At 41.5% G+C, this 19640-nt stretch overlaps 1 protein-coding gene across 1 annotated transcript in view; it reads right to left on the reverse strand.

The window, feature by feature from the left end:
• Nucleotides 1–234: 234 nt before the first annotated feature.
• arhgap5 (Rho GTPase activating protein 5) overlaps nucleotides 235–19640 on the reverse strand; it is a 40852-nt gene continuing 21446 nt past the window's right edge. Inside the window, exons 4-7 of the mRNA XM_033988022.2 lie at nucleotides 7967–8044; nucleotides 6734–6865; nucleotides 4849–4954; nucleotides 235–4609 (exon numbers count right to left, since the gene is read on the reverse strand). Coding sequence (XP_033843913.1) covers nucleotides 4291–4609; nucleotides 4849–4954; nucleotides 6734–6865; nucleotides 7967–8044 — 635 coding nt within the window. The 3' untranslated portion in view covers nucleotides 235–4290. The remainder of the gene's footprint in view (nucleotides 4610–4848; nucleotides 4955–6733; nucleotides 6866–7966; nucleotides 8045–19640) is intronic.

Here is a 19640-nt window from a genome sequence, read left to right on the forward strand (position 1 = left end):
CGTCCAAGAATCAGGAAGTGTCAGGACTAGTTAGCATGCTAGTTGTTTTTAGCATTACAGTGATGGCAAAACTCTGCTCTGGTCTGTAAAAGCTGTGAAAAGCACTTATGAATTCATCGCAGTGAATAGTTAGGATGCTCATAATGCATAAGGTAAGTGAGGAATAACTTTGGACTTTCACTGCAAACCATTTGAAATGAACTAGTTCTTTGTTTCACGTTTTTAAAGACGGTAAAAATCCGGTACAGAGACTTTAACATTAGTTTCTCATTCATTCGCTCACATTGTCCCATAGCGTATTGTTGAGTACCCCACTACAAGTTAAGATTTATATAGCTTTACTCATATATATATCTGTCTATAGGAAAAACAAACTATTTAACCAAAAATATGATGATTTCTGACAGAAATTAAAAGTGAGGTTTGAGCCCGTTTCTCGTCGGGCTCCTGATAAAATCCTTTACAAGTTCATATTATTTTTTGTTTTCTTTTTTCTTGTTAAAAGTTGCACTAAAACAGACATGCAGAAAAACAGGGAGGAAGAACGTAGCGTCTCCTAGTGGTTCACGCAGGGATCACACAGTTCGAGTTCATGGAGTTTAGACTTGTTCACAGCGAGTTTGTGTCATTTAACGGAGAAAGTAAAAGGGTCGAAACCCGGTCAAATCTTGGTCTAAACCTGGTATAAACCTGGTCAAATCTCAGTGTAAACCTGGTCTAAACCCAGTCAAATCTTGGTCTAAACCCGGTCTAATCTTGGTCTAAACCTGGTCTAAACCTGGTCAAATCTCAGTGTAAACCTGGTCTAAACCCAGTCAAATCTTGGTCTAAACCCAGTCAAATTTTGGTCGAAACCCGGTCGAAACCCGGTCAAATCTTGGGCTAAAGCTGGTCTAAACCTGGTCAAATCTTGGTCTAAACCCGGGCTAAAGCTGTTCTAAACCCAGTCTAAATCCAGACTAAGCCAGGTCAAGTCTAAACCCTTTGTTGGAAGCTACAAAAAACGACTAAGTACTTTGAGGTTAATTTTCACGAACTGTTTCAATTATTATTTCATATTCAAATTGAAAAAGGGAATACAGATGAGTTTAAGGAGTAAACTGGACCCTAAAGTCAGGGACAAAATGAGAACTAAGCAAGGTTTAAAATAACCCCAGGTCTCAACCAGGACCAGGTCCAAATTGGGTCAAACCCACGGAGTATCATTTGGAAATATTAAGAATTATTTCTGGATGTGAAATTTTAAACTTACATCAGACCTACGTCTGATCTCAGAACACAATTTTATCCCTTGTCAGATTTTTCTTCCTCAGTTCATTTCTGTGGTTCTATTTAAAGATGCATTGTGTAACTTTTCTGGTGGAGGGTGTGCCAACTGCTTGTTATTGCTTTGCCTGGAATATTTCACAGTATGGTTAAACTTACCTATACTTATGGAGACAAGCGGGTGACGTACAGGGGAGATTATAGGTCAGATCTGTGGAAAGGCAACCCCGCTCACATTAAGAGTATGTATGAGCTCAAGGTGTTTTAAAACATTAAACATGGGCAAGTTTAATACCATACTCTGGAAGATTTCAGACATATCAACAGCATCTCCATGGAGACAAGAGGTGACAAGCAGACAGAGGAACCCCCAATCAAAAAGTTGCATAGTGCATCTTTAGGTTAGTTTAGTTATTGGATTACAGAGCTTGGCTTTATCTCTGCTTTACAATAAACTGTGAGCAAACGAAAACTATGTGAGGACTAAACCCAGGTCTAAACCAGAAGTAAACCAAGAAATAGACCAGGTCTAAACTGGACCAAAACCAAGTCTAAACCAACGTTAAATCAAGACAATGATTCTTTGACTTGGTGTTGTCACAATACTGACATGTCAAACTCAATTTTCAAACTAAAGAATAGACTCGATACATAAATGATCATTTTAAAAGCTCTTTTTTACACAATACTGCAGCTGTCAATGCACAATCATAGTATTTGTTTATTCTAGCAGTCTGATAAAACTCAAGATGGAACTGTTCAGGAAAGTCCAATTTATCCATTATGCAATTTTTTTCTTTAGTTTCAATACCTGCTTGAACAAGTATCTATTTTCGATGCTAGTTTTAGTATCAATTAGTATCAGATTTTCGATACTTTTGACAACCCTAATTTGCAGTAACCATTTATTTAAAGCTAATTTTTTAAGTTAGGATTTCATGACTGGCCATCATTATATGTGCCATATATATTTACAAGGCACATTTTATAGATTTTTTTTTTTCACAATTCCATGTACATTCTTTTACTTTAAACCTTTTGTTTTTCTTTTACAAACTAGCTGTGAACAACCCAAACTCCTCATCTTTATCATCTGAGGTTTTTTAGTTGGCGATTACATTTTTGCATCAATTTCTTGGCTACAATTAGTTTTATCTTTTTAAATTTTCACCACTTTCAAATCTTCTCAAATCTTAAACATGGAACATACAGACAAATAACCACTCATCTCCATCACACAGCGACAAAAATACAAAAACATTAAAAATAAACGAAAAATAAAACTGAAATCATCGCAAAGGACCTTGGACACCGAGCGTGCATGTGCTGTCCAGGAGAGGGCGCAGTTCACAGCGGTGGAGGTACAACAGTCTTCGTTCCACCTTCAAAAAAAACTCCAAAAATTAAAAAATAATCCACTTTTTCCATTTTAAGTTTGTAATAAATCCTTGTCTATTTGCTTAAAGTCACAGTGGAGGAACAAAACATGGCTATGACCCAGATTAATTTCGATTTTGCGGGTCAGAATTAGCAGAAGTTGAAGCAAAAAAAGCAGGGAAGACTCAAATCCAAGAATCAACCCGGAATTTTAAAATATCCATTGAACAATTTGAAGTTTTTAATCCCTTTCATCCCTTTCGTTGCAGGAGAATGCAGGACAGTTGTGTGCTTTTCAAAACAGTCTTGGTTAAGTCCACAAACCCTGCTCAGAATGATTTCACTTTAGTATCGACGTTATGTGCCAAAGATTTACCATTCGGAAAAGTTCAACAAGTTTTTCAAATTTTCCAAAATTCGTTCAGATTTCGACGACACTATTCTCAAATCCAGGTAAAGATGATGATCGGAAAGCCACCGAATCAGAAGACTTGTCCAAACATGTCTTTGATTATGTCAAATTCGTCTTCATTTGAGGATCTGTCCAGTCCAAAGTAGTTGACACTATTGCAGAGGACTGAAGGGAGTTTCGCAGAACGTCTCATTTATTGTCGTTAAATATATTTATTGTGCATTCATGACAAAGTAAAGAGTTGCTTTCTGTAAGTAAGGTTTAGTACTGGTTTAGTCCTGGTCTAGTCCTAGCTTAGTCCTGGTTTCCTAGTGGTTAGTTGGGCTAGCTTAAACTAACAGTAATTCTAGCATTAATGCATTTAGGTTAGTGGTGTGTGCTTGTTAGTCCTAGTTGAGTCCTAGTTGAGTCCTAGTTGAGTCCTAGTTGAGTCCTAGTTGAGTCCTTGTTGAGTCCTTGTTGAGTCCTTGTTGAGTCCTGGTTGAGTCCTAGTTGAGTCTTGGTTGAGTCTTGGTTGAGTCCTGGTTGAGTCCTGGTTGAGTCCTGGTTGAGTCCTGGTTGAGTCCTAGTTGAGTCCTAGTTGAGTCTTTGTTGAGTCCTTGTTGAGTCCTTGTTGAGTCCTTGTTGAGTCCTAGTGTGTATACTAGTGCCTGTATACAACTGTTCTGTGGGTCAAAGTGGGATGAATCTGCTGAGGTTGCAAAAGTAGTTCTTGTTCAGTCCTGCTCAAGTTCTGGTTTAGACCTTTTTCTTGACCAAGTCCGGTTTTAGTCCTGGTCTGGTCCGAATTGAATGCTGGATTTGCTGAGGCAACAGCAGGTTTCTCCCTGTTTTAGTCCCAGATTTAGTCCAAGTCTAGTCCAGGTCTAGTTCTTCCTCTCCCTCCCTTTAAAGTTAGGCTATTTTCAGCTTGCTTTAGTGTTGGTCTAGTCCCGGTTAAGACCTGGCTGTCACGTATGAGTGGTTCAGTTGGTACAGAATGCTGTATTTGAGAGGGTTGCACAGGAGGTGGTTCAGTCCTGGTTTATCCTTTTTATGAGCGGCTCAGTTGGTACAGAATGCTGTATCTGCTGGGGCTGCAGAAAAGGCGGCAATTGCAGAGGGAGTAGAGTCCTGGTTCAGTCCTGGTTCAGTCCTGGTTCAGTCCTGGTTCAGTCCTGGTTCAGTCCTGGTTCAGTCCTGGTTCAGTCCTGGTTCAGTCCTGGTTCAGTCCTCTTTCAGACATGTTATGCCCCTCATATTAGCGGTTCAGCTGGTATTGAATGCTGTATCTGCTGGGGCTGCAGAGGAGGGGGCAGTTGCAGAGGGAGCAGAGCCTCGACCATGTTGTGACAGTGATGAGGAGGGGTCCCTTCGCTGCTCGAGCTCTCGGCCACTTCTCCTCCATGGAAGAAATAATCGCTCTGCAGAATGAAGCACTCCACGACAGACTGGTTCAGCTTTGTGGTGGAGAGCGTGTCCATGTTCTCAAAGTCCGGGCGCATCAGAGTGGGCCAGAAGCAAATGGAGAGGTTATCTGCAGTCATCAGTGTGGTTTTGCTGTGCTGGCTCACCCTAAAGAGAGAGAAGGAAAAAAGTGTCAGATGCCCTCCCGTCCAGATATGCCCCTGTGCGACAGATGCCCTCGGACCCTCCTATATTCATGGTTTAGTCACTAGTTTAATCCTGTTTGAGACAGGGTTTAGACCAGGTTTAGTCCTGATATTTTAGCCAGTAACTCTATATTTGACACATATTTCAGTCCCGTTTTTCATTCCTTTTTTTCAGTCCCGGTACAGTCCTGGTCTTGTTACCTGTTGAGGTGAGTGATGATGTACTTGAACACATTGTAATTCACTGGAGGAAACTTCTTCACGATTTCCCTTAAAACCAGAAGTCGCTCCATGTAGTCCACGATTTCTACAAAAAAGACAAACATAAAAGCAACTGTTAATTCAACAAAAATAGATCAAATTTAAATCAAAAAGTGTAATAGAAATAAGTATGTTTGCATCAGATCCCAAAACTCTTAGGCAGAAGCAGTGTCTCCTCACAAACAGCAGAGGGCGCACTAGGATTTATAATGAAAACTACCCCATTAAAACTACACAGATTCTCAAATATACATTATATTTTGTATTATATTAAAATCCCTTGTAGAATCCCTAAAGTTTAACCTGAGCTGAGACAGAATCCTCAGGTGGAGTTGGCTGTGGAACTGTCAAATCCAGATGTGCTGACCTGGTTTATGGTTCATATCTGAGTTAATCCCAAACTAATAATGAGAAGGTTCAACATTTGTGGAGATTTATTTTTGGAGATTTATTTCAAAAACAGTGAATCTCCCATAGAGTCATATCGGCCCCGCCTTCCATCTGAAACCTTAAAATGTGAACACAGCCTGATAGGAGAAATGCCTGATAGATTTTTAAGCATGTGGCGTTAATATGTTCTGCTGCAGGACGATAGAGTGGATCCATCTAATTGACTTAAGTAGTGAGATTCTATTACTATTTATTTAAATGCTCAGTTACTCAGCAACTATTTGCATTTCATTAGATTAAATTAAATTATTATCATGTAAATATTTTCTAATTAGAATTGCACAGGAATCTCATTTTTCATCAAGGCACATTTCACTGACTGTATCAGCAGAGGATATGAAATAATCTGACCATTTCAACCAATCAAAGTCTAATCCAAAGAGACAGTTTTGGTCTTCTTAAAAGGTGTATTATGTCATCACGTTATTGCTTTGTCTGGAATGTTTCACAGTAAAATATTAAAACTCCACCAGGCGAAGTTACAGGTCAGATCTATGGCAAGGTCCGCACACAGTAAGATGTTTTCCATTGTATTTTTGAGCGACAAAACTAGCCAAAATAATGAAATAAATACAAGATAGATAAGTTTAATGTCATATTGTGGAACATTCCAGGGAAGCGCATAACATCTCGACGAGACAAGCTGGTAGTTACTTAGGACACCTTTAACCTTTGACATTTAACTAAATATTTCATAAGGTCAAGTATGACAACACATATTCTTTCCATTGTGGGACAAGAAAGGTTGTGTTAAATTCTGGTCTGATCAAAGAAATCAAAGTACCAGTATTCAAAATGTATTTCAGTTATCATCCATCTGCAACACTTTTTAATATAACTTCTCTCTCTGCTCCTCTGTCTCCCCTGTCGGATCTTAACCAGTTCTCGTTTTTTATTTTTAGCCCAAACCTCTCCCTCTGTGGAGTTTCACCTGCTCGCCTCATCCATCACACTAATAAGGAGCTGCTTCACTTCCTGGGTCACAGATCAGGTGTCAAAAGGTTACAGTCAGCGCTGTTAAACTCAAATAACTCAACTCTGAACAGTGACTCCATTACCCACAATGAAACTGGCTCAAGACCAGGTCATACAACTGCATCAACGTTACTTAACTTTACAGGGTAGTAAAACTTAGAGGCAGATAATAGAAATAATTAATGTTTTGTGAGAATGACTAACACAATGTAACTTAAATATATATAAGATACATTTAAGTACAGAACTCCTTTAAGAGACAAGCTTTTTTTATAGTCATTATCAACTTCTGTGCTGAACCTAACCCTAAGTCACAGTTTTTTGATTCAGTCCTTTCTCCTGCTTTGAACACTTAACAGAACAGTATAATAGGTGTAGATATATAAAGTATGCTCCGTACTTGCGGCCTCCACCAGCTCTGGGTGCAGACTGTAGGGGATCAGAGGGTCAGGCAGGTCTGCGAAGAACGCCTTCAGTGCTCCAGCTGCTGCGTTTATGGCGACGTCGAGAGTCACAAAGTCTATGCTGTGATCTGGAAGAGAGGAGAGGAAGTTACTACAAATACTACAACTACTAATACTAAGACTACTACCAGTAACACGAGTACCATTGTCAGCGCCATGTCTACAACCACAAAGACTATGGACACGAAAAAGTGTGTGTGTGTGTGCAGATTAGTTAGTACTACACCAAAAAAAACTTAACTGGAGCGTCAGTTCTGGTAAATACCATTGTGTCCTTTAACCACTGCGTATGTGGTGTGTGAGTGACAGCCACATTTTGGTCTATTGTTAAAAGTAGCCGAGGTATGTAGCAGTAGCAGTACTCGCAGAAAAGTTTGTATATATACACACATGTAGCTACATTTTCTTGATTTAATTCCTTCGAATTTGTGCATTGCCTGTCGAGCTGAACCTGGATTATCACAGGTCCAGTCCCGGTTAAGTCAGTTTAGTCCACGATTTAGTTTAGTCCACGATTTAGTCCACGATTTAGTCCACGATTTAGTCCACGATTTAGTCCACTCCCCGGTCCACTCCCCGGTCCACTCCCCGGTCCACTCCCCGGTCCAGTCCCCCGTCCAGTCCCCCGTCCAGTCCCCCGTCCAGTCCCCCGTCCAGTCTCCCGTCCAGTCTCCCGTCCAGTCCCCCGTCCAGTCCCCCGTCCAGTCCTGGTTTTCCTGTTATGATTCAAATACTGCAGTAATATTCCTAACTGGACCATTTGGCATGAATCCAGCTTCGACATGTGTTTCTCTTTACTCATTTCTGCCTCATCGTTTTGAGCACTTTTTCGTCTCTGGGGCAAATTTACGGCACAAACTTAGGTCCTAACTCAGCTCTGTTTCAGAGAGAGACCCGCTCCCCAAAAGTTCACCGGAATGTTTTTAAAATGTCCCAAATCTGGAAACAATCAACAAAATGGCCGCTCGTTTTTGCAGGCTGCAGTTCAACAGGTTTTGCAAAAGAGATCGAATTTCAGGGAGTTAAGTTCTGCCCAAAATTCCCCCAAATTTCTGACTCCTCTCAGTATGGAGGTAGGGGGTTAAACTCCTGATCTCTCTGAGTGGAGTGCGCATGTCCCCCGTGCTACTGTGGTTAGTCTGCCCCCTGTAGGAAGGAGAAAGTATTACCTTGATCAAATAGCTTCTGGATGTTGTCTTGGTCCGTTTTGTTGCCGCTGACTCTGTACAAGCCTTCTGTTGTCAAGCCTGCAAAAAAAAAAAAACACAGAAAATTGGATCAAAAGGTGAAATTTTAAAAAGTGTTTATACCAATCCAAGCCAGTTTCACAAAAAGACGAGCTGAATTGGAAACAGATGGACAAACAAAGCAACAATCTGTTAAGGATTAAACAGATTTGAAAACACAATCACTGGCCTCCATCTTGGCTTTTGGGAATGATCAGAACTCCAAAACTTCATTCAGAAAAATATCAAATCCTCCACACAAATGGGTCAGTTAAGATGGTCGCCAACTGACACTGGCTTCAACCAGCACAACTTAAAATAAATCTGTTCAGCCCACATAAAATTTATAAATGCAGATTAATTTCAATAAAAGCCATTATTACACAGCCAAAGAAAATGGAAGTCTAAATCACAACGTTTGATTCTCTTTAAATTAAAATTAACTAATGCATACTGTGGTTTAGGCTCCTGTTTAGTCTTGGTTTAGTCCTGGTCCAGTCCTCATTCATTCCCATTTAAGTCCTGGTCTAGTCCTCGTTTCAGTCCTCGTTTCAGTCCTCGTTTCAGTCCTCGTTTCAGTCCTCGTTTCAGTCCTCGTTTCAGTCCTCGTTTCAGTCCTCGTTTCAGTCCTCGTTTCAGTCCTCGTTTCAGTCCTCGTTTCAGTCCTCGTTTTAGTCCTCGTTTTAGTCCTCGTTTTAGTCCTCGTTTTAGTCCTCGTTTTAGTCCTCGTTTTAGTCCTCGTTTCAGTCCTCGTTTCAGTCCTCGTTTCAGTCCTCGTTTCAGTCCTCGTTTCAGTCCTCGTTTCAGTCCTGGCTGCACACATATAATCCGTATTATCACATTTCTCCCTTTTTAAACTGCTTAAATATTTCAGGGGATTGTCTCTGTGATTTTGTGTCAGTACTGTTAAAGAGGAGGATATTTGATCATCGTTATCAGATCCGAGCTACTTCCTGTTCCCTCGAGCCTAACTTCCTGTGTGCGCATGTCCCCATCAGCGATACAAAACACACAACAACTACACACTGTACAAGAGATAACAGAAACGTCCTTCCCAATGAAACGAAATGAAACAGGTGAAGAGTAAATCCAAAACTTGGAATAGATCAAATTTACATGACACAATGAGGAGTAGAGGGGAGCTACTTAAAACTTGAGGGTTACGTGGGCTAAAGGGCAACTAAAAACAAAGTAGTCTATGCAATTGTGATTTTCATTAGTGATGTTTGCAATGGATCAAGAATCAAGTTTCCTTACAAACAAAAGTGAACAGTAAAAAATACATTTTATATCAAAGCGTTTGATTCAAGATTTAATTTAAAATTAAGGAATGCATACTGTTTAGTGGTTTAATGGTTTAGGCTCTGGTTCAGTCCTGGTTCAGTCCTGGTTCAGTCCTGGTTCAGTCCTGGTCCAGTCCTGGTCCAGTCCTGGTTTAGTCCTGGTTCTGTTCTGGTTCAGTCCTGGTTCAGTCCTGCTTCAGTCCTGCTTTAGTCCTGCTTTAGTCCTGCTTTAGTCCTGCTTTAGTCCTGCTTTAGTCCTGCTTTAGTCCTGCTTTAGTCAGTGTCAAAGTGTCATCCTCTGAAAAAAAGACAAACTGAAAAAGTGAATAAATAAATTTCACGGTTTTTAAACTCTAAGCCTTGAGCGACTAACCAATAAAAATCTGTCCAAAAAGACTTCTGTTCCTCTGATACAAAGAGCTCTTTGTCTGAACCAGGACTGAACCAGGACTGAACCAGGACTAAACCAGGACTAAACCAGGACTAAACCAGGACTAAACCAGGACTAAACCAGGACTAAACCAAGACTAAACCAGGACTAAACCAGGACTAAACCAGGACTAAACCAGGACTAAACCAGGACTAAACCAGGACTAAACCAGGACTGAGGAAATCAAGGAGGTACCTGGACATTTTGACATGATTTATAAGTTGACAGAGGTGGTAGAGTAGCCAAAAATTGTACTTGAGAAAGAGTAACATTTCTTCAGCATAATATTACACAAGTAGATGTACAAAGCAGTGGTCCAAGAAATAAGAGTGAATGAGTAACTGCCAAGACATTATTGAGACAACGTCTGATTTATAATTTGAAGTTAAAGTTAATTTGAAGGACAAAACATTAATGCACAAAATCTGTCGTTTTCAAAGACATCCCTCACTGCCGTAGACTGAGAATCAGCCCTGTTCCTCTGAGCTGCAGACGGAGTAATGACAAGCACACTGTTCGCATTCACAAAGGCTTTCAGGTGTAAAGAGAGGTCAGGGAGTCTAACCCACAACCTCCTCACTGAGAGGAGAATTCAGGATAACCACTGTGCAACGGTCTCTTGTCTCTGGTTTGTCACGAGGTTACTTTAACACGTGGTCTGGGTGCTGCAGGTCAATAGTAAAATCAATAGATGTTTGGAGCAGAGGCTGTGGTTTTAATGAAGGCCAGAGGAACACGTGTGCTCAGAGAAGAGAGGGGAAAAAGACATTTAAAAACTACACCTCAGATCTGAAGAAAGGTCCACTGCTCCTAAGAGGTTTAACGCAGAGACACTGAAGGATGGGTGCAAATGCAGTGGATGATTTTTATAGCAACACTAAAATAAATACTTAATGCCTTAGAACTAGACTTAAGCAAGGAATTAAATACTTGTAATTGTTTTTTTCCTAATAAGCCTGGTTAACTCGCTCTGGTTAAGCCTAATTTAGTCTTGGTCCCTGGCTCAGTCCCTGGCTCAGTCCCTGGCTCAGTCCCTGGCTCAGTCCCTGGCTCAGTCCCTGGCTCAGTCCCTGGCTCAGTCCCTGGCTCAGTCCCTGGCTCAGTCCCTGGCTCAGTCCCTGGCTCAGTCCCCGGCTCAGTCCCTGGTCCACTTTGGTGACTGTGATGCACAGTGACAGAGGGGCAGATGTCCCATACTAAAGCTGTGATTCAAACAGATGGAGTTTTAAATATAGAGAAGAGCCTCCAGACAAAAACACAAAGTTAAAGGGACATAATCAGATAAACACTCTTGTGTCCAGCTTTAACCGTTTGATAAAGACTTTTCCCTGTCAGAACGTTTAGTTAAAAGTGCACACACATTTCACTATGTTACTTATTTAGTTGGTGGACTTGTTATCAATTGAGCGCTAAAATAAACCAGGACTAAACCAGGACTAAACCAGGTCTAAACCAGGTCTAAACCAGGTCTAAACCAGGTCTAAACCAGGTCTAAACCAGGGACTAAACCAGACCAAAACCCAGCACTAAATCAGGATTAAACCAGAACTAACCCACTTCCAAACCTGGTCTATACCAAGACTAAGTCCAAACCCAGGTTTAATCCACATCTACACCACATAAAATCACCAAGTCTAACCCAGGCCAAAACTTTAGCTAAACCCAGGTCTAGTTAAAGACTAAACTAGGTCAAACCACCAGTTTAACCCAGGTCAAAGCCAGGTGACAAAACGGGACTAAATCTGAGCAAAACTCAAGTCAAAGCACCAGATCTCAGACTAATTTCAACATAATTTTGAGAACAGAAATACAAAATAAGAAATACATTTGATCATTATTATTATTATTTTATATTATTATTTTTTTTTTTTCTGTCTGATTTGAATCCCTCTGCGATGCTGGTGACTTTGTGAATATAATTTGAGAATTGTGTGAATCCTGAGGCCAATGTAAAAATAGAGGAACAAAAACATGCTACTGGTGACACAGCTGCTCCCAATGACCTCCCCTTAGGCTCCATCCATCTCTTTCTCTCTTCTCTCCATCATTCCATCCATCTTCCTCCCTTCTCTCTTACTCTCTCAATCCCAGCTCACTCTCTTATCACCTCCCTCAGCTCTCATCATTATCATACTTTCCTCTCCATCTTTCTCTCCTTTCCACCGCTTCTTCCTCCCCTTCTCCATTCACCCCCCTCCCTCCTCTCTCCCTCTCCTCCTCTTTCTTATTGTGTCTCTCACACTCTTCCGTTAAATCATGTGACACAGGGGTGAGTCATTTCTCAGTCAGTTCATTTCAAAGTCCCTCTGTGTCATGATTACATCACGATGACATCACAGTACCCATTTACAAACCGCACTTGGCATTTGTTTAACATTTTAGACCAGGGCTGGTACCATGTAGGGGGTTCAGTCCTGGGTTCAGTCCTGGGTTCAGTCCTGGGTTCAGTCCTGGGTTCGGACCTGGGTTTGGACCTGGGTTTGGACCTGGGTTTGGACCTGGTTTGGACCTGGTTTGGACCTGGTTTGGACCTGGTTTGGACCTGGTTTAGAACAGTTTTTCTGATGTTTTCAGGGTCTGCAGTGGTAATAATACTTAATTATGCTTTATTTCCCTAAAAAAAAACAAAAAGAAACAAAACAAAAACATAAAACATAACATAAAAAATAATAATAAAAAATTGGTCTCTAAAGGAGCATCAGATTTTCGCGAAAACAAGAAAAGAGCAGAGGGACAGATGGAGAGAGAGGAAAGAGATAAAAGAGATAGAGGGAGAAAGGGAGGGTGTGTGTGCATGTGAAAGTGTGAATGCTACAGTGACTCATGAGGGTCAAAACAGACAAATCTCACAAGACGTTTCTCTGCTGCTGCTAAACTCAAAAATCTCTAAATACTGAGACAATGTGACAGTGGTTAGTTCTTGCCTCACAAACCAGAGGCCTCTGGTTCTGCTCCCACACCTTTCTCCGACCTGTAAATTTAAGGGCCTGTAGGGGATTTTTTTTTTTGAGCAAACTGTGTCTTGCTCCAGTACATATATATTGTATAAGCAGCTCATGAGGTCAAAATAAGTCTACTGTTCACTGTCTGCATCTAATTATAAAGAATTGTATTGTTTGAGAAACAGGAAGTGTGCATTAGCATGTTAGTTATTGTTAGCTTTACTGGTCTGGTGTTTTAAAGTTGTGAAAAGTGCTTCTAAACACATTGCGGTGAATAATTAAGACGCTCAGGATGCAGAAGGTAAGTGAGAAGTAACTTTGGACCACTGCAAACCTTTTAAAATTAAGTAGTTCTATTTTTCACCTTTTTCAGACAGAAAAAAATCAGGTAGAGACTCTAAAGGACCCAGGTTCAAATGTATTATTCACTTGGACAAAGGACCGTTTTGCCTTGGGGGTCTCAGGAGAGGCAGAAGAGAAGATGGCTGAGTTTAACCCTGAAGCTCTCTCTCGCTCCACTCCTGTCTCTCTTTCCTTTGCCCCTCCCTCTCCTCCTCCCTCTGGCTCTCTCCCTCTCTCTATTCTTCTTCTCCAGCTCTATCTCTCTGTACCATCTTTCCTCTCTTTACACCCCCCCAAACTCTTTCTCTTTCATTTTAAAATGAACTGCAAATAAATCCAAATGAAAGTCTGTTTTTCTCACTCTTCGTTTCTCTCACTCTTCATTTCTCTTTCTTTTTTCTTCCCTATTCCCCTCCCTCCTCCCCTCCTTTCTCCCCCGTTCCTTGTATCCCATTGAGAACAGATTAAAACAGTGAGTGCAGCTTGAGGCTCAGGTCGGAACCAGGTTAAAACAACAGAGTAGTTCAGATCTGTACAGCAGGTCACAGCCAAAGAGTCCTCCTCAGTATTCCCACCCAGGGCAGCTGGGACACGGGAAAAGATTCCATTATTAATAGATTATTACTAATGTTTTAAACGCCACTGGAACTTAAAGAGGGGGTATTTTACAAAAATGGTATTCTCTGTGATGGTTACCAGTACGAGCCGTGCAAGGCTCCGCCCACAAACCTACATCACCCATGCTCCCACATGACAATTCTACATAGATATACAAAAGCAGGACGCAAAACAATACACTACAATACACACGTCCCTTGATGTGATGTGCAGTAGTTTCATTAGTGAGATGCACACTGATTGTGTTGTGACAGCGCTCTGAAGGAGGAGTTACTTAGTGTGGAGAGCAAAGGGAGGGGGACTCAGAGCGTCAAAAACAAAACTTATTAAAAATGTTAATACATTGTTTTGGGTGAAAATAACATTTTCAGTAAAAGGAAACACAGTGATCTAATATGTGTTACAGTTAATACCTCCTCTTTAAGTAAAATACCTCCTCTTTAAATCTCAAAGAGATAGTTAAAGTTAAAATGTTTGTTACCCCTCGCTGTATTGTATTTTTTTTTTTTTTATAAAAATTATTTTTTTTTCACCCTAAAAGTGACAAATGTACAAGCTCATACAACAAGCAGTTCAAATTAAAATTAGAATAGACCTAGTTTAACCTATTATCACACATCTAAACTCTTAAAAGAGTGTAGTAGGGATTGGCAGAGTAATAAAACCTAATGGGATTAAGCGCCACCCGACCGAACCGTAACTATCAGGGAAAACAAACACGCCTCACCTCAGTTTAACCTCTGCCCTCAACCACAGAAAACACCACAGCTAATCATCCAATTACTGTGGGCTCAGGTCTGGTATTAATCTGGGTTTAGCCCGGGGTTTAGACCTTGTTTAGACCCGGTTTAAGACTTGGATGAGTCCTGAATGAGTCCTGAATGAGTCCTGGTTCTAGTCCTGGTTCTAGTCCTGGTTCGAGTCCTGGTTTTAGTCCTGGTTCTAGTCCTGGTTCTAGTCCTGGTTCTAGTCCTGGTTCTAGTCCTGGTTCTAGTCCTGGTTCAACATTGGTTTAAGTCCTGCTTTTAATCCTAGTTGAGTCCTGGCTTTAGTGTTGGTCCTGGTCCTGGTTTTGGTTCTAGACCTGGTTAGAGTTCTTAGTTTACTACCAATTTTAAGAGCTAGTTTAGTCCTGGTTTAGCCTGAATTTAAAGCCTGTTTTAACCCTAGTTTCGACGTGGTAGCTGGTTGAGTCTTGGTTAAGTCCTGGTTAGGTCCTGGTTCAGGTCCTGGTTCAGTCCCTGGTTCAGTCCCTGGTTCAGTCCCTGGTTCAGTCCCTGGTTCAGTCCCTGTTTGAGACCTGGTTTAGACCTCCAGACCACAGTTATTGAGGCGTGTATGTCACTAAAACACAAATATGCGTCAAACTTCACTGAAGCCAGAGCCCGGACTGAAAGCACAGGACAGGATTATGAACAGGACCATTAGCAGAGGAGATGTGGGAGTACATGGACATCACTCCAGGGGTGTTCTTCATGTACGTCTATGGTGAAATGTTCAGCACTTACCATGGTGTCACAATATACAAATTAGCAAATGCAGGCAAAAAGTAACCAAAAAAAAATACATAAGTGTTTTAAGTGATCCTGTTTGATTTTCAACAAAAAGGCGAGAGTGATTAACTGAAAAACGGTTGGCTAACGCTAGGCTTGTGACTCTAATGTTATTTGAGAGGGACTCGTTTAACAGCACAATTCAGCTCACTTGTTGTCAGTCAGTTCTTTCTGGTCAGATTGTGTTAAAATAAAGCTCAGATTAAAGGCCAACAAAGTCTCAGACAGAGCAGTGCCTACAGTTAGCATCACACCCCCAGGGAATGTTATTAATAAGTATCAATATTTGGTCAGCCTTCAAACTTGGGCTACAAGATTAATCTCAATACTAATGGATGCAACTGGTCAAACACATAGGCTGCAGTTTTTCAAGTCCCATCATTTCCTCCACAAACAACAAAACATTTCAGATTTCAGTCAGTTTAAAATATGAACTTTGAACACAATCCTATTATTAAAAGACAACTGATCTTCCAGCCGTCTACAACAACATCTACAGCTACAACTCCTACTACCCAGACCAGAGACCAGACCAGAGGCTAGTCCTAAAACCAGAGACCAGACCAGAGACCAGACACTAGAGCAGACACTAGACCAGAGACGTAAGACCAGAGACAGTTCAAATACAAAACCTACACACCGGTTACATCAGGATTATGTCATTTACAAGTTTGGCGAAGCCCATAGAAAGCCAGGGTCACTCTCCCGGTCTCATTCAGTTCTACAGAGCGCAGGAAGTGAGTTATTTTTAAATGCATTTAGTTTGGTCCAAAATCCTGTAAAGTGGAAAAGACGAGATGAGACTTCAAAGAGACGCAATAATCTGCTTTAACTCTGCCACTGCTAAAGGCGACGAATATGGTTTAAACCTGGAGAAGAGATAGAGGGAGAGAGAGGGAAGAGGGAGAGAAGGAGAGAGAGAGAGAGAGAAAGAGAGAGGGGGAGACTAACAAGAGGGTGATGACTATGGTTTAACCAGACTAGAGAGGAGGAGAGAAAAGAGGAGAGAGATGGAGCGAGGGAGGGAGAGGAAAACGGTGGGGATGGGGAAAGGGGGAGAGGGGGGAGGGAAAGGAAAGTAGAGATAGAGAAAGGGAGAGAGGGCTAAAAGACAAATTCACAAATGTTAAACCTGATCATTTCTATTAGTGACTGGACCCAAGAGTTCACTCTATTCCAACACAAATCTGTATTGGGGCAACATTCAACTTCAGTGCCCCATCTGTGTTAAATATCACTGCTCTATAGAATGTTGTGTTGTAATCTGAAACTTTTGAATTATCAAAAACAGGATCAAGCCAAACCAGTCCTAATCCAGTTCAAATTAGATCTGTTTTATACATTTCTGCTCTTTTTTTTGCATAGCAGGGGGAGCAGTCAGGGTCAGACATTACATTAAACATCAAGAGCAGTTAATCGGCCTCTCCTCGCTGCCTCTTGGGTGCTCTCCGAACGATAAACAAGTACCATCATCTGAAAGAGTCCACAGGGAGAACTGCACTTCATTTAATGTAATACAGCTCAGAGACAGAGGGAGAGGACATATCAATGTAGTGTAAACACGTTTCTGTAACCAAATGCCAAACATTTAAGGATCCCTTGACAACAGGGGTAGAGTGATACAGGAGGATGGGAGGGCATCTGACACGCATGGATATAGGAGGATAGTAGGACATCTGACAGATCTTTCTTTAGGAGAAATTTCATCAGGTTTTCTCAGACATGTAAATGTATTCAGGAGAAAGGAGCAGCCCGAGCCTCAGGACCTGTCTGCTGCAAAATCAGCTTTTTCTATTCGACAAAACGACTCTACAGAGAATAACTAAACTGAAGACGTCATCATAGTTATGACCTAGTTAGGCCGTAGATTCATTACATATTCATATTTAACAAATGGTGCTGTTTTTTAGATGATATACTGTCCCCTTTAAGAAAAACCTTTGTCTGTCTCCACGGGGTCGTATTCTGGATAAAAGCTGCTACTCCTGTAGTGAATGTAAATCAATGGACTCTTGGTGCATTTCTACTAAAAACATGGTAACTTGCCAAACTAATCTGAGTATCATATCGGCAGACATTCACATGACTGACTGATATCAGTATTGACCAAAAGCACCGATACCAATTGGCCGATATTGCGCTCTTGCGGTAATGAAAGGATTAACTCCACCATCCCTTTGCAAATGTTTTGCAGACATTTGACCAGTTTTCCTCCTAAAGGATCAGTTTTGTCCATGTTTACTCCATATAACAGAGTGAGTTTAAAAGAAGAGAATAACAGAGTGAGAGGTTAAAAGAGAAGCAGAGGGGCCCTGTGAGCAGGGCACAGGGGGCTGAAGAGGAGGCACTGATCCACCACCGCTGCTGCTGCTGCTGCTACAGGCGGAGATAGAGCATCACCATGACGACACACTTTTAGTCTGATAAATCAAATTATTACAGTAAAAAGCCTTGAGACTTCACCATTCTGATGATTTCTTGTGTTAAGCATAAAATTATAGGTTATAGGTTATATTATGTGTGTAAAATGGCCTATATATTTAAAAATACATTTCTACACTTCTTATAGAGGAAATATCAGCCTAAAATGACCATATCGGTGCATCTCTAGTTTTTAGTCCTGGTTTACTCCTGGTTAGACCCCTGGGTTTTATTTTATTTATTTATTCCCTGAGTACTAAATCAGATCTTAACCATGGACTTTTTTCTTAAACTTTTTTACTACAAACTTAATCCATTTTGCTGAGAAATGTAAAAGTTGCATAAAATATGAAGCCCTTTAGAGCGTGTTAGACATATTCTCAGTGAATTATTCAAATCACATCTGCTCTTTCCAAAATCTGAAACCGGGTCAAAAGTCCCTCCTCCGCACCATATATTCTCTGTCCCACCTCTGTCCCACCTCTGTCCCACCTCTGTCCCACCTCTGTCCCACCTCTGTCCCTCCTCTGTCCCTCCTCTGTCCCTCCTCTGCCCCTCCTCTGCCCCTCCTCTGCCCCTCCTCTGCCCCTCCTCTGCCCCTCCTCTGTCCCTCCTCTGTCCCTCCTCTGCCCCTCCTCTGCCCCTCCTCTGTCCCACCTCTGTCCCACCTCTGTCCCACCTCTATATCGTACAGTCCCTCCTCAGTACCATTTAGTCCCTCCTCTGTACCTCCTGTGTAATGTGCCGTCCCTCCTCTGTACCATACAGTCCCTCCTCTATATCGTACTGTTCCTCCTCTGTACCGTACCATTCAGTTTCTCCTCTGTACTGTACTGTCCCTCCTCTGTACCACCCTGTCCCTCCTCTGTACCGTACCTTCCCTCCTCTGTACCACCCTGGGTCTCCTCTGTACCGTACTGTCCCTCCTCTGTACCGTACCTTCCCTCCTCTGTACCACCCTGGGTCTCCTCTGTACCGTACTGTCCCTCCTCTGTACCGTACCTTCCCTCCTCTGTACCACCCTGTCCCTCCTCTGTACCACCCTGTCCCTCCTCTGTACCGTACCTTCCCTCCTCTGTACCACCCTGTCCCTCCTCTGTACCGTACTGTCCCTCCTCTGTACCGTACTGTCCCTCCTCTGTACCACCCTGTCCCTCCTCTGTACCACCCTGTCCCTCCTCTGTACCACCCTGTCCCTCCTCTGTACCACCCTGTCCCTCCTCTGTACCGTACCTTCCCTCCTCTGTACCATACTGTCCCTCCTCTGTTCCGTACTGTCCCTCTTCTGTACCGTAGCAGCAGGCGTGTTGACTCTCACAAATGAAATGACCAGTGCTTAAACTATGGCAGTATTTCTCTGTTCGATCCTCCCCAAGTCTTATCTCAAATGAAGGTCGCACATTTCTGAGGAGTTAGTCAGAGCCAGAACAGCTCACTCTATTCTCACAGCAGTTACAATACTACAAACAGCTCTTCTGTGCACTATTGGGCATTTTGGACATTTGGAATAATAAAAAAACTAAATCCACTTGATTCAAAAACAGTTGGTTGATTATGTAATGCAGTTGGTTTATCCAAGCGTGAAATTAATGCCATGACACAGTTCATTGATAAACATGATTTTCAGGTCACAATATAATCTTAAGAACTAAACTTTAGCCAAAAAAAGCAGCATGTTTTTCTCATTTTGGTTGTGTTTATCGCACTGAAACTTGGAGAAAAAAAAAAAAACATGCATTCTTACTGTGAGGGAGCTGGCATCCCACTGTATTAAACTTATCTATTTCCATGGACAATGTTCCTAACTGTGGTTTTAACTTTGTTTCTATGGAATCATGCAGGTGACGTGCCACCTCCAGACTGTACTTTTAAGAACAAAAAGATAAAAATAATAATTGTAAATACATTCATGCATTTATGTCACATTAACTTGAAGCTGATCACAGACTAGGGGACTGCTGATCTTTTAGGGGCAAATAATCGTGAAGAACTGTTAAATCAATGTTTCTTTCCAAAATATTTGTAACA

The sequence above is a fragment of the Periophthalmus magnuspinnatus genome, chromosome 22, assembly GCF_009829125.3.
Source record: "Periophthalmus magnuspinnatus isolate fPerMag1 chromosome 22, fPerMag1.2.pri, whole genome shotgun sequence".
Lineage (NCBI taxonomy): Eukaryota > Metazoa > Chordata > Actinopteri > Gobiiformes > Gobiidae > Periophthalmus > Periophthalmus magnuspinnatus.